The 14119-nt window shown below is 57.6% G+C and overlaps 1 protein-coding gene across 1 annotated transcript in view; it reads right to left on the bottom strand.

Moving 5' to 3' along the window:
- The window catches only part of CASP2 (caspase 2), a 338496-nt gene that overhangs the window by 248506 nt on the left and 75871 nt on the right, over nt 1–14119 (bottom strand). Inside the window, exon 4 of the mRNA XM_085620348.1 lies at nt 8639–8714. Within this exon, the coding sequence (XP_085476474.1) occupies nt 8639–8714 (76 nt within the window). The remainder of the gene's footprint in view (nt 1–8638; nt 8715–14119) is intronic.

Raw genomic sequence — 14119 nt, 5'->3', positions numbered from 1 at the left:
CTCCACCGAGAAATTCCAAATGGAGAAATTAGAAGAATACAACCACCGCGAACTGAGACAATTTTGCATAGAACTTGGCATTGCTACCACCGGCCTGAGTACCAAGGATGATCTAAAGCGCGCTCTTGAGTCATGGACAGAAACTGGGGTCACAGGGCCCTCCGACCAAAGCAGCGTCACACAAGACCAAAACAGCATCACACCAGAGGGGAACGCCACGGCTCCCGAGGAGCGGGGAACGGGCCTCTCGCAAGAGGAGATCCGAGAAAGAGACAGAGTCAGATTACACGAGTTGGAGATGGCACGACTCAAGATGGATGGGGAACTCAAGTTAGCTGAACAGAAACTCAACCTCGAGCATATGCGGCTTCGAGAGGAACGAGAAGAAAAGCAGAGACAGAGAGAGCTGGAAGAGAAAAAAATAACGCTCGAGCACGAGCGCCGACTAGCGGAAATAGAACTGCGCAAACAGAATAAGGAACTGGGGGTGCCTGAGCGACCACACACCCCGGGGCCAAGTGAGAAAAAAGTTCACATCCCCAAGGATGTTGTCCGCGAATATGTCCGAGAAGACGACATACAACAGTGGTTTAAAGCCTATGAGATCGCAATGACCTCCCACCGGATCGACCGGAGTGATTGGGGAGCCGGACTTTGGGGGAGATTTATCAACGAGGGTCGCGATGCCCTGCTGCAGCTCCCCGATCACCAAATGTCGTCCTACGACCACATGAAGGCTGCCCTCCTCACCCGCTACGGCCTCACGCCCGAGATGTACCGCCAGAGGTTCAGAGATTGCACCCGGATCCCAGGTACAACTTGGGTAGAATACGTGAACTATTTCAGCCGGGCCTTCGAGGGTTGGATCAAGGGAAGTCAGGTCACCACCTACGAACAACTCTTCAACCTTATGGTATGGGAGCACCTGTCAAACAACTGTTTCGTCGAGCTCAGGCAGCACCTACTCGACAGTAAGCTGACTGACCCCCGGCAGCTCGCCGCCGAAGCTGACCGGTGGGAAAGCACCCGAGTGGGCCGGAGAGGGCCACACGACCAGAACAGAAGCAACCAAGGCCAGCACCGTCCTCGGGGAGGAGGAGGGGGCCAGGGGCGAGGGAGAGACGCCTTACCAGCAACACCCGTGGCCAGCACCCCGCCTCCGGCTGGCCGGGGCAACCCCCCGTTGCGGCCTGGGTACCGAGCCAACGTCACGTGCCACCGGTGCCAGCGACTAGGCCACTACGCCAATGACCCGAACTGCCCGCTAAACCAAACACCCAAGCCCCGCCAGGTAGCTGCCGATGCCCTAGGGGAAGAGCAATCATCGGAGGGACCCGAAGAGTACGAGCCGGCCCAGCAAGGGTGGGAACCGGCCGCCATGGTCCTGGCGTGCTTAGGGGGAAGAGACATGGTTCCGCGGGCTCCCCTACCCGCCAACACCAGAAAATACGGTCAGTGGGTGACCATTAATGGACAGAGAGCCGAGGCCTTGCGTGACACCGGCGCCAGCGTGACGGCCGTCCGCTGTCATCTGGTGAAGCCCGAGCAGATCCTGCCGAACATTCTCTGCCCCGTCCGCTCGGCAGATAACTCTGAGAGTATGTGTAAGATGGCCTGCGTCCCGTTTGAATGGGGAGGGGTCTCCGGCCTACTGAAGGTGACGGTCCGGGACGATGCCCCCGTGGACTGCCTCCTGGGGAATGACCTCGAGAGTTCCCCGTGGGCCACCGTCGAGAAAAGAGAGCACCTGGGGATGCTGGGCCTCCCGGACTGGGCCTGCATAACCACCCGATCCCTGGCCGCCCGTGCCGCCCCCCGATCAGAAGAAACCGAATGGCCAGCACCTCCGCCCCCGGTTGCCCCCGTAGAGGACAACGGCGAGTCCGACCTCCCGGACCCGACTACCGAAGAAGACGCGCAACACCAGGACCTTCCGGATCTGGCTCAGTGGCGTCAAGAGGGGGGGCCCACCCAAGAACAGTTCCGCCAGGAACAAAAGACCTGACCCTCCCTCGAGGGACTCCGCCAACAAGCCAGTACCCAAAACGCCGGGGACACCACCGGAACCCACTGGGTCTACTGGGATAACGACCTGCTCTACAGCGAGCAAAGAATCGCCGAGCTGGGGGCCGGTCGAGTTCTGGTGGTACCGCTCCGCTTCCGAGACTTTCTGCTCAACCTGGCCCACGATGTCCCCCTGGCTGGACACCTGGGCCAGGACAAAACGTACAGTCGCCTGGTGACCCACTTTTTCTGGCCGAAAATGAGGAATGACGTCCTGAACCACTGCCGATCTTGCCCCACATGCCAAGCCAGCGGGAAGAGTGGTCGGAAGCTGAAGGCCCCTCTGCAACCCTTCCCTGTGGTCACCACCCCGTTCGAGAGGGTGGGGATAGACATTGTGGGGCCTCTGGACCCCCGCACGGCACAAGGACACAGGTTCATCTTGGTACTAGTGGACCATGCCACCCGCTACCCCGAGGCGGTGCCCCTACGGACAGTGACAGCTCCGGTGGTGGGCCGGGCCCTGATGGGGATCTTCTCCCGGGTAGGCTTCCCCCGAGAAGTCGTCAGCGACCGGGGTACGAATTTCATATCTAAATACATGAAGTCCCTCTGGCAACAATGCGGGGTCACCTACAGATTCACGACCCCCTATCACCCCCAAGGGAACGGACTAGTGGAGCGTTTTAACCGCACTCTCAAGGGGATGATTGGGGGATTGGAAGAGCCTCTCCGTCGCCAGTGGGATGTACTGCTCCCGTGCCTCCTCTTCGCCTACCGGGAAGTTCCCCAGAAGTCCCTCGGTTTTAGCCCCTTCGAACTCCTGTACGGGCACCCTGTGCGAGGGCCCCTCAGCCTAGTCAAGGAAGGTTGGGAGATGGCCCCCTTAACGACCCCTCCAGACGTCTTCAAATACATCCTGGCCTTACGAAACCAGACCCGGCGCTTCAGGGAGATGGCCAAGGCGAACCTCGAGGCCAGCCAGGAGGACATGAAGAGGTGGTATGATCACAATGCCTCCTCCGTTGAATTCGAGCCTGGGCAGCAAGTATGGGTGATGTCCCCCACCGAACCATGTGCCCTGCAAGATAAGTGGACGGGGCCCTTCAAAGTGGTCGAGCGTAAAAGCCCCGTCACTTACCTCATCGACATGGGGTCCTCCCGGAACCCCCTTCGGGTCCTCCACACCAACCGGCTCAAACCACACTTTGTGCGCTCCGAACTAAGCCTCTTGATGGCTACAGACAGTGGTACAGAAGAAGACTCCGAGCCCCTCCCGGATCTCCTGAAGACTCAGGAGAAGGACGGCTCCGTGGACGGGGTCCGGCTCTCTGACGCCCTCACTTCGGAGCAACGCCAGGACTGCCGGGACCTCCTGCTGCAGTTCGCTGCCCTGTTCTCCCTCACCCCCGGGGTCACCCCTTGGTGTTTGCACGACGTAGACACCGGGGACAGTCCCCCTGTCCGGCACCGGGCCTACCGCGTACCAGATCGGGTACGGGCCTGCATACAGGAGGAAGTGGCCAAGATGCTCACGATCGGGGTCATCGAGCCCTCGGACAGTCCCTGGGCCAGTCCGGTTGTATTAGTTCCCAAGGCCGCTGCCCCCGGCACCGCACCTGAACTGAGATTCTGCGTCGACTACCGGGGCTTGAACGCTGCCACCCGGACCGACGCTCATCCCATCCCCCGAGCAGACGAGCTGATCGACCGGCTGGGGGCCGCCCGCTACCTTAGTGTCTTCGACCTAACGGCGGGCTACTGGCAGATCGGCCTCACACCCAGGGCTCAGGAACGGTCAGCCTTCTCCACCCCCGATGGCCACTATCAATTTAAGGTCATGCCCTTTGGCATGAAGAATGCCCCCGCCACGTTCCAACGCCTTGTGAACCAGGTCTTGGCGGGGCTCGAAGAATTCAGCGCTGCCTACCTGGACGATATCGCTGTATACAGCCGCCACTGGTCCGACCACCTCCGTCACCTCCAAGAGGTCCTACAAGCCCTCCAGCGGGCCGGCCTCACCATTAAGGCCGGCAAGTGCCAAATTGGCCAAGGGTCTGTGACCTACCTTGGGCACCAAGTGGGAAGCGGGCTGGTGGCCCCACTACAACTTAAGATTGCGGCCATCCAGTCCTGGCAGCCCCCCGTCACCCAGACCGAGGTCCGAGCCTTCTTGGGGCTCACCGGCTACTACCGGCGGTTCGTGAAGGACTACGGCAGCATCGTGGGGCCCCTCACGGGTCTCACATCCAAGAACCAACCGAAGCGGGTCAACTGGACTCCTGATTGTCAAGCGGCCTTCGAGGAGCTGAAGGCCGCCCTGTGCACCGCCCCTGTGCTCCAGGCCCCCGATTACAGTCGGGAATTTGTGGTGCAGACCGACGCCTCCGACCACGGCATCGGAGCCGTCCTCTCTCAGTTGAACCCCGAAGGTCATGACCAGCCGGTGGCCTTCATCAGTCGACGTCTCCTGGCCCGAGAGCAGCGTTGGAGCACCATCGAGAGGGAGGCATTTGCAGTAGTGTGGGCCCTCAAAAAGCTCCGACCCTATCTCTTCGGTACCCACTTCCGGGTACAAACCGACCATCGACCCCTGCAATGGCTGATGCAGATGCGGGGGGAGAACCCAAAACTCTTGCGCTGGTCCATTTCCCTGCAGGGAATGGACTTCACCGTGGAGCACCGACCAGGCCAAGACCACGCCAACGCGGATGGCCTGTCCCGCTTTTTCCGCCTCGACGAAGAGAGTCCCCAAGGAGATGGGTGACTCTCCCCGCCTTCAGCTGGGGGGGACGCATGTTGGACAGGCCTCACAGACGGCTTGCTCCCTCCCCGCACGACAGGGCCCGAACTCCGGCCCACCTGGCATATCCCCGCGACAAGCACCCGTACTCCGTCTCCCGACGGACCCTCTGCCCTCGGACCCCTACTCATCACGGGGTCCAGCCCCACCGGCTTCCCCGGCCGAGTCAAGCCGCCCTCTTGGGCCCTGCACCACGCGGCCGCATGGCCTCACCTCGACCCTAACCCCGGGCCTGGCCGGCCCCGACATCCCGGCACCACCATCCACCCAGGAGGTGAGCGGACCACTTGGCAGGTCAATGGGAGAACGAAGTGTCAAGGGCTCTCCCCCGCCAGGTGCCGATCGCCCCCAGCTCCCCCAGGCACTGGCTCCACCCCCTGCTGGGTGTCTGGACACCTTCATCCCGGACCCTCCGACCTCCAAGTGCGAGGGTCCGGACATCAAAGGGCACCAGCCCTATAACTGAGGCAGCTCCGGAGCAGGAAGGCAGTTGTATCCTGGAGTCGAGAGACACCGAGTGAACTCAACCTTGACGGTCTACTGGCGCTGCCGTAGCCGCTCTTGTGAACCATCGTCCTGCCTGCTGGCGCTGCCGCGGCCTTCTGCAACATTCATCTTCCTGGGACCTGCTGGCGCTGCCGCGGCCCGTTGTAACGACCATCCTCACTGGGACCTGCTGGCGCTGCCGCGGCCTTCTGCAAGCTTCATCTTCCTGGGACCTGCTGGCGCTGCCGCGGCCCGTTGTAACGACCATCCGCACCGGGACCTGCTGGCGCTGCCGCGGACCGTACATCTTCCGGGGACCTGCTGGCGCTGCCGCGGCCCGTTGTATCGACTACCCGCACCGGAACCTGCTGGCGCTGCCGCGGTCCGTACCACCTAACCACCAAGCTCGAGGATTGTGAGCTCATCATCATCTCATCCGAACTACCTGATTGGTAAATAGACTGTCCCGCTACCCCCTTCCCTACCTTGCGACACTCTAATCGAGGGGACCCCTGAGTCCAGACCTCCTTGTACCACTCAACCGTATCTTAAATAAGTGCTTATAAAGAACACTGAACCTTATCCGTGTGTGATATCTGTCTGTGGGGGGGAAGTTACTTGTCTGTACGATCGCTGGAGACGGCTCTCCCCGGAGACCTCTCCCCCTGACCCCGGCCGGCCCTCCCGGTCCGTCTACCTTTTCTAACACACACGGTTCCTGCTCACTAGGATTCCTCTCAGCTCTGATCCTCTCACGCACACGGTTCCTGCTCACTAGGATCCCACTCTGCTCTGCGTCTCTCACGCACACGGTTCTTGCTCACTAGGATCCTTATCTGTTCTGATCCTCTCACGCACACGGTTCCTGCTCACTAGGATCCCTCTCTACTCTGCGTCTACCAGGCACACGGTTCCTGCACACTAGAAGCCCTCTCTGTGCCTCTCACGCACATGGTTCCTGCTCACTAGGAGTCCTCTCTGCTCTGCGCCTCGGATGCACACGGTTCCTGCTCAATAGGAGCCCTCTCTGCTCTGATCCTCTCACACACACGGTTCCTTCTCACTAGGATCCCTCTCTGCTCTGATCCTCTCATGCACAGGGTTCCTGCTCACTAGGGGCCCCCTCTGCACTGTGCCTCTCACGCACACGGTTCTTTCTCACTAGGAGCCTTCTCGGAGCCTCTCACGCACACGGTTCCTGCTCACTAGGAGCCCTCTCTGCTCTGCGCCTCTCACGCACATGGTTCTTGCTCACTAGGAGCCTTCTATGCTCCTCTCACGCACACGAGTCCTGCTCACTAGGAGCCCACTCTGCTGTGATCCTCTCACGCACACGATTCCTGCTCACTAGGATCCCTCTCTGCTCTGATGCTCTCACACACACGGTTCCTGCTCACTAGAATCCCTCTCTGCTCTGATCCTCTCACGCACACGGTTCCTGCTCACTAGGATCCCTCTCTGCTCTGATCCTCTCAGGCACACAAGTCCTGCTCACTAGGAGCCCTCTCTGCTCTGCCCCTCATGCACACGGTTCCTGCTCACTAGGAGCCCCCTCTGCTCTATGCCTCTCACGCACACGGTTCCTGCTCACTAAGAGCCCCCTCTGCTCTGCGCCTCTCACGCACACGGTTCCTGCTCACTAGGAGCCTTCTCTGCTCCTCTCACGCACTCTGCTCTGCGCCTCTCACCCACACGGTTCCTGCTCACTAGAAGCCTTCTCTGCTCCTCTCACGCACTCTGCTCTGCGCCTCTCACCCACACGGTCCCTGCTCACTAGGAGCCCTCTCTGCTCTGGGCCTCTCATGCACATGGTTCCTGCTCACTAGGAGCCCTTTCTGCTGTGAGCCTCTCACACGTTCTTGCTCACTAGGAGCCCTCTCTGCTGTGAGCCTCTCACACACGTTCTTCCTCACTAGGAGCCCTCTCTTTTCTGCACCTCTCAAGCACACGGTTCCTGCTCACTGGGAGCCCTGTGTTCTGAGACTCTCACACACACGATTCTTGCTCACTAGAAGCTCTTTGCTCTGAGCCTCTCACGCACACGGTCCCTGCTCACCAAGATCCCTCTCTGCACTGAGCCTCTCACGGTTCCGGCTCACAATTGAAGAGAGCATGCTTCACCAAGGGGTCTGCAAGCTGTGACAGAAGGAGCCTGGTGCCATCAGCGGTATGTATGGGAGACAGCATGGGGCGCCCAGGGCTAAAATAGCAAAGGCCTTCAGAATGGGATCTCTTAGAGGGTGCGCCTCAGCACCCCAGGTTTTTTCTAGGAGGGCACCCTCTACCTCTGTGTCAAGCCCAAACCTGCCCCATGGTTTCACTCACCAAACAGCTCCCCATAACGTGCCTTCAGGAAGGGGCCCATCTGCGTCTGTGTCCACACAGCTTGTCCCACCCAAGCCTGCTGACACTCACCCCATGACGTGCCTTCAGGAAGGTGCCTCTCTGCATCGGTCGAACGTTGATGAAGCAGGTCTCAACCCACACCAGGGTCTCAACTCAAAGCACCCCATGAGGCGCCTTCAGGAATGTGCAGCTCTGCATCAGTCAAGCACTGATGAAGCAGGTCTCACCGCAGCTCTATGGTCTCACCCCAAAGCACCCCATGACGCGCCTTCAGGAAGGCACCCCTCTGCATCGGTCAAGGGTTGATGAAGCAGGTCTCACTGCAGCTCTATGGTCTCACCCCAAAGCACCCCATGACGTGCCTTCAGGAAGGCGCTGCTCTGCATCGGTCAAGCACTGATGAAGCAGGTCTCACCCAAAGCACCCCATGACGCGCCTTCAGGAAGGCGCCCCTCTGCATCGGTCAAGGGTTGATGAAGTAGGTCTCACTGCAGCTCTATGGTCTCACCCCAAAGCACCCCATGACATGCCTTCAGGAAGGCGCCCCTCAGCATCAGTCAAAAGTTGAGGAAGCAGGCCTCACCCGACCCCAAGGTCTCACCCCAAAGCACCCCATGATATGACTTCAGGAAGGTGCCTCTCTACATCAGTCAAACATTGATGAAGCCAGTCTCACCCCACCCCAGTTTCTCACCTTAAAGCACCCCATGACGTGCGTTCAGGAAGGCACCCCTCTGCATCGGTCAAGTGCTGATGAAGCAGGTCTCTCCACACACCAGGGTCTCACCCCAAAGCACCCCGTGACATGCGTTCAGGAAGGCACCCCTCTGCATCGGTCAAACATTGATGAAGCAGGCCTTATCCCACCTCAGGGTCTCACCCCAAAGCACCCCATGACATGCCTTTAAGAAGGCGCTGCTCTGCATCGGTCAAGCACTGATGAAGCAGGCCTCACCCCACCTTCGGGTCTCACTCACCCCACCCCAGGCTCTCACTCACCTCTCCATCGCATCTTTTTGGCGGATGGGTAGGTCTCTTGGATGGAGAGACGGGGGCAGCTCTCGTCATTGGTCCGCTGCGGAAACAAAAGGAGAATGAGAAATCGAGGTCAGGCCCATGGAGGTGACCCTCAGAGTCCCACAGCCCCTCAGAGCTACAAAACCAACAACCCATCAAAGCTCACACAGCCCCATAGAGCTCCACAGCCCCTCAAGCCCCACAACCCCTCAGAGCTCCAAAACCAACAACCCCTCAAAGCTCACACAGCCCCATAGAGCTCCACAGCCCCTCAGAGCTTTAAAACCAACAACCCCTCAGAGCCCCACAGAGCTCCACATCCCCCCAGAGTCCCACGGCCCTTCAGAATTCCGTTAACAAAGGTGGACTCCGGAGACCCCGTTCTACAGCCCCTACATCTCAGATGCACCCGTACCACAGCCCCTACATTTCCAGAGGCCTCCATACCACAGCCCCTACATCACCAGAGAACCAGTACCACAGCACCCTACATCTCCAGAGGTGCTTGTACCGCAGTCCCCTACGCCTCCAGAGCACTCCAACCTCTTTCCATCCCACAGTCCCCTATGTCTCCAGAGTGCTCCAACATCTCTCCATGTCACAGCCCCCTACCTCTCCAGAGCGCTCCAACATCTCTCCATGTCACAGCCCCCTACCTCTCCAGAGCGCTCTAACATCTCTCCATGTCACAGCCCCCTACCTCTCCAGAGCGCTCTAACATCTCTCCATGTCACAGCCCCCTACCTCTCCTGAGCGCTCTAACATCTCTCCATGTCACAGCCCCCTACCTCTCCTGAGCGCTCTAACATCTCTCCATGTCACAGCCCCCTACCTCTCCAAAGTGCTCCAACATCTCTCCATGTCACAGCCCCCTACCTCTCCAGAGTGCTCTAACATCTCTCCATGCCACAGACCCCTATGTCTCCAGAGCGCTCTAATATCTCTCCATGCCATAGCCCCCTATGCGTCCAGAGCGCTCTAACATCTCTTCATGCCACAGCCCTCTACGTCTCCAGAGCGCTCTAACATCTCCCCCTCCCACCGGTCCCTACGCCTCCAATGCGCTCTAAAATCTCTCCATTCTACAGCCCCCTACCTCTTAAGAGCGCTTAAACATCTCTCCATCCCACAGCCCCCTAAACCTCCAGAGCGCTCTAACATCTCTCCATGCCATAGCCCCATATGCCTCCAGAGCAATCTAACATCTCTCCATTCCATAGCCCCCTATTCCTCAAGAGCGCTCTAACATCTCTCCATGCCATAGCCCCCTATGCCTCCAGAGCGCTCTAACATCTCTCCATGCCATAGCCCCCTATGCCTCCAGAGCGCTCTAACAGCTCTCCATGCCATAGCCCCCTATGCCTCAAGAGCGCTCTAACATCTCTCCATGCCACAGTGTGCCTCAGGGATGTGGTACAGATTACTGTGCTTATGAGAGTGTTACAATGGTTTATGTGCGTGAGGCATTGATACAGATAGACTTGTGCGTAAAAGTGGTACATTTGTATTCAGTGTATGTGCATGTAGTATAGTTGTACAAAGAAGTGTGGTAAACCTGTGTGCGCCTAAGTGATGTGGTACAGGGTGTTATCCATACTGGTGGGGTAGTGGGTTAAACTTGTGCACTGTGTGTAGGTCTGCGCTCGTGATACAAACTGTGAGAGTGTATGCCTGAGTGATGTAGCATAGACAGTTGTGGGTAGATCAGTGGTGCACCTGTGTTCTGTGTGCGCCTTAGACACGTTGTATAGACAGGTGTGGGTAGATCAGTGGTGCACCTGTGTTCTGTGTGCGCCTTAGACACGTTGTATAGACAGGTGTGGGTAGGAGAGTAGAGCGCCTGTGCTCTGTGTCTGAGTGATGTGGTATAGACAGTTGTGGGTAAGAGTGGTGCACTTGTCTTCACTGTGTCCGAGCGATATGGGACAGCTATACGGTGGAGAGTGGTGCACCTGTGTTGTGAGTGTGCCTTAGTGATGTGGCATAAACAGTTGTGTGGAGAAGTGGTAAACCAATCGTCTGTTTGTGCGTTTGAATGATGTGGTCTAGGCAGTTGTGGGGAGAAGAGTGTGTGTGCCCGACTGATGTGGTGTAGACACTTGTGTGTAGGTCAGTGGTTCACCTGTGTTCTGTGCCTGAGTGATGTGGTATAGACAGGTGTGGGTAGGTGAGTGGTGCACCTGTGTTCTGTGCCCGAGTTATGTGGTATAGACAGGTGTGGGTAGGTGAGTGGTGCACCTGTGTCATGTGCCTGAGTGATGTGGTATAGACAGGTGTGGGTAGGTGAGTGATGCACCTCTGTTCTGTGCATGAGTGATGTGGTATAGACAGGTGTGGGTAGGTCAGTGGTGCACCTGTGTCCTGTGCCTGGGTGATGTGGTATAGACAGGTGTGGGTAGGTGAGTGGTGCACCTGTGTTCTGTGCCCGAGTGATGTGGGATAGACAGGTGTGGGTAGGTGAGTGGTGCACCTGTGTTCTGTGCCTGAGTGATGTGGTATAGACAGGTGTGGGTAGGTCAGTGGTGCACCTGTGTTCTGTGCCTGAGTGATGTGGTACAGACAGGTGTGGGTAGGTCAGTGGTGCACCTGTGTCATGTGCCTGAGTGATGTGCTATAGACAGGTGTGGGTAGGTGAGTGGTGCACCTGTGTTCTGTGCCTGAGTGATGTGGTATAGACAGGTGTGGGTAGGTCAGTGGTGAACCTGTGCCTGGGTGATGTGGTATAGACAGGTGTGGGTAGGTCAGTGGTGCACCTGTGTTCTGTGCCTGAGTGATGTGGTAAATACAGGTGTGGGTAGGTCAGTGGTGCACCTGTGTCATGTGCCTGAGTGATGTGGTATAGACAGGTGTGGGTAGGTCAGTGGTGCACCTGTGTCATGTGCCTGAGTGATGTGGTATAGACAGGTGTGGGTAGCTCAGTGGTGCACCTGTGTCTTGTGCCTGAGTGATGTGGTAAAGACAGGTGTGGGTAGGTCAGTGGTGCACCTGTGTTCTGTGCCCGAGTTATGTGGTATAGACAGGTGTGGGTAGGTGAGTGGTGCACCTGTGTCATGTGCCTGAGTGATGTGGTATAGACAGGTGTGGGTAGGTGAGTGGTGCACCTCTGTTCTGTGCATGAGTGATGTGGTATAGACAGGTGTGGGTAGGTCAGTGGTGCACCTGTGTCCTGTGCCTGGGTGATGTGGTATAGACAGGTGTGGGTAGGTGAGTGGTGCACCTGTGTTCTGTGCCCGAGTGATGTGGGATAGACAGGTGTGGGTAGGTGAGTGGTGCACCTGTGTTCTGTGCCTGAGTGATGTGGTACAGACAGGTGTGGGTAGGTCAGTGGTGCACCTGTGTCATGTGCCTGAGTGATGTGGTATAGACAGGTGTGGGTAGGTCAGTGGTGCACCTGTGTTCTGTGCCTGAGTGATGTGGTATATACAGGTGTTGGTAGGTGAGTGATGCACCTGTGTTCTGTGCCTGAGTGATGTGGTACAGACAGGTGTGGGTAGGTCAGTGGTGCACCTGTGTCATGTGCCTGAGTGATGTGCTATAGACAGGTGTGGGTAGGTGAGTGGTGCACCTGTGTTCTGTGCCCGAGTTATGTGGTATAGACAGGTGTGGGTAGGTGAGTGGTGCACCTGTGTTCTGTGCCTGAGTGATGTGGTATAGACAGGTGTGGGTAGGTCAGTGGTGAACCTGTGTCCTGTGCCTGGGTGATGTGGTATAGACAGGTGTGGGTAGGTCAGTGGTGCACCTGTGTTCTGTGCCTGAGTGATGTGGTAAATACAGGTGTGGGTAGGTCAGTGGTGCACCTGTGTCATGTGCCTGAGTGATGTGGTATAGACAGGTGTGGGTAGGTCAGTGGTGCACCTGTGTCATGTGCCTGAGTGATGTGGTATAGACAGGTGTGGGTAGCTCAGTGGTGCACCTGTGTCTTGTGCCTGAGTGATGTGGTAAAGACAGGTGTGGGTAGGTCAGTGGTGCACCTGTGACATGTGCCTGAGTGATGTGGTATAGACAGGTGTGTGTAGGTCAGTGGTGCACCTGTGTCATGTGCCTGAGTGATGTGGTATAGACATGTGTGGGTAGGTCAGTGGTGCACCTGTGTTCTGTGCCTGAGTGATGTGGTATATACAGGTGTGGGTAGGTGAGTGGTGCACCTGTGTTCTGTGCCTGAGTGATGTGGTACAGACAGGTGTGGGTAGGCGAGTGGTGCACCTGTGGCATGTGCCTGAGTGATGTGGTATAGACAGGTGTGGGTAGGTGAGTGGTGCACCTGTGTTCTGTGCCCGAGTGATGTGGGATAGACAGGTGTGGGTAGGTGAGTGGTGCACCTGTGTTCTGTGCCTGAGTAATGTGGGACAGACAGGTGTGGGTAGGTCAGTGGTGCACCTGTGTCATGTGCCTGAGTGATGTGCTATAGACAGGTGTGGGTAGGTGAGTGGTGCACCTGTGTTCTGTGCCCGAGTTATGTGGTATAGACAGGTGTGGGTAGGTGAGTGGTGCACCTGTGTTCTGTGCCTGAGTGATGTGGTATAGACAGGTGTGGGTAGGTCAGTGGTGCACCTGTGTCCTGTGCCTGGGTGATGTGGTATAGACAGGTGTGGGTAGGTCAGTGGTGCACCTGTGTTCTGTGCCTGAGTGATGTGGTATAGACAGGTGTGGGTAGGTCAGTGGTGCACCTGTGTCATGTGCCTGAGTGATGTGGTATAGACAGGTGTGGGTAGGTCAGTGGTGCACCTGTGTCATGTGCCTGAGTGATGTGGTATAGACAGGTGTGGGTAGGTCAGTGGTGCACCTGTGTCTTGTGCCTGAGTGATGTGGTAAAGACAGGTGTGGGTAGGTCAGTGGTGCACCTGTGTCATGTGCCTGAGTGATGTGGTATAGACAGGTGTGTGTAGGTCAGTGGTGCACCTGTGTCATGTGCCTGAGTGATGTGGTATAGACATGTGTGGGTAGGTCAGTGGTGCACCTGTGTTCTGTGCCTGAGTGATGTGGTATATACAGGTGTGGGTAGGTGAGTGGTGCACCTGTGTTCTGTGCCTGAGTGATGTGGTACAGACAGGTGTGGGTAGGCGAGTGGTGCACCTGTGGCATGTGCCTGAGTGATGTGGTATAGACAGGTGTGGGTAGGTGAGTGGTGCACCTGTGTGCTGTGCCCGAGTGATGTGGGATAGACAGGTGTGGGTAGGTCAGTGGTGCACCTGTGTTCTGTGCCTGAGTGATGTGGTATAGACAGGTGTGGGTAGGTCAGTGGTGCACCTGTGTTCTGTGCCCGAGTGATGTGGTATAGACAGGTGTGGGTAGGTCAGTGGTGCACCTGTGTTCTGTGCCTGAGTCATGTGGTATAGACAGGTGTGGGTAGGTCAGTGGTGCACCAGTGTTCTGTGCCCGAGTGATGTGGTATAGACAGGTGTGGGTAGGTCAGTGGTGCACCTGTGTTCTGACATGGTGTTGGTGGTTTTAGGCCTCTGGGCC

This window comes from Triturus cristatus, chromosome 7, assembly GCF_964204655.1.
Source record: "Triturus cristatus chromosome 7, aTriCri1.1, whole genome shotgun sequence".
Classification (NCBI taxonomy): domain Eukaryota; kingdom Metazoa; phylum Chordata; class Amphibia; order Caudata; family Salamandridae; genus Triturus; species Triturus cristatus.
This window is presented reverse-complemented; position numbering and strand designations above follow the sequence as displayed.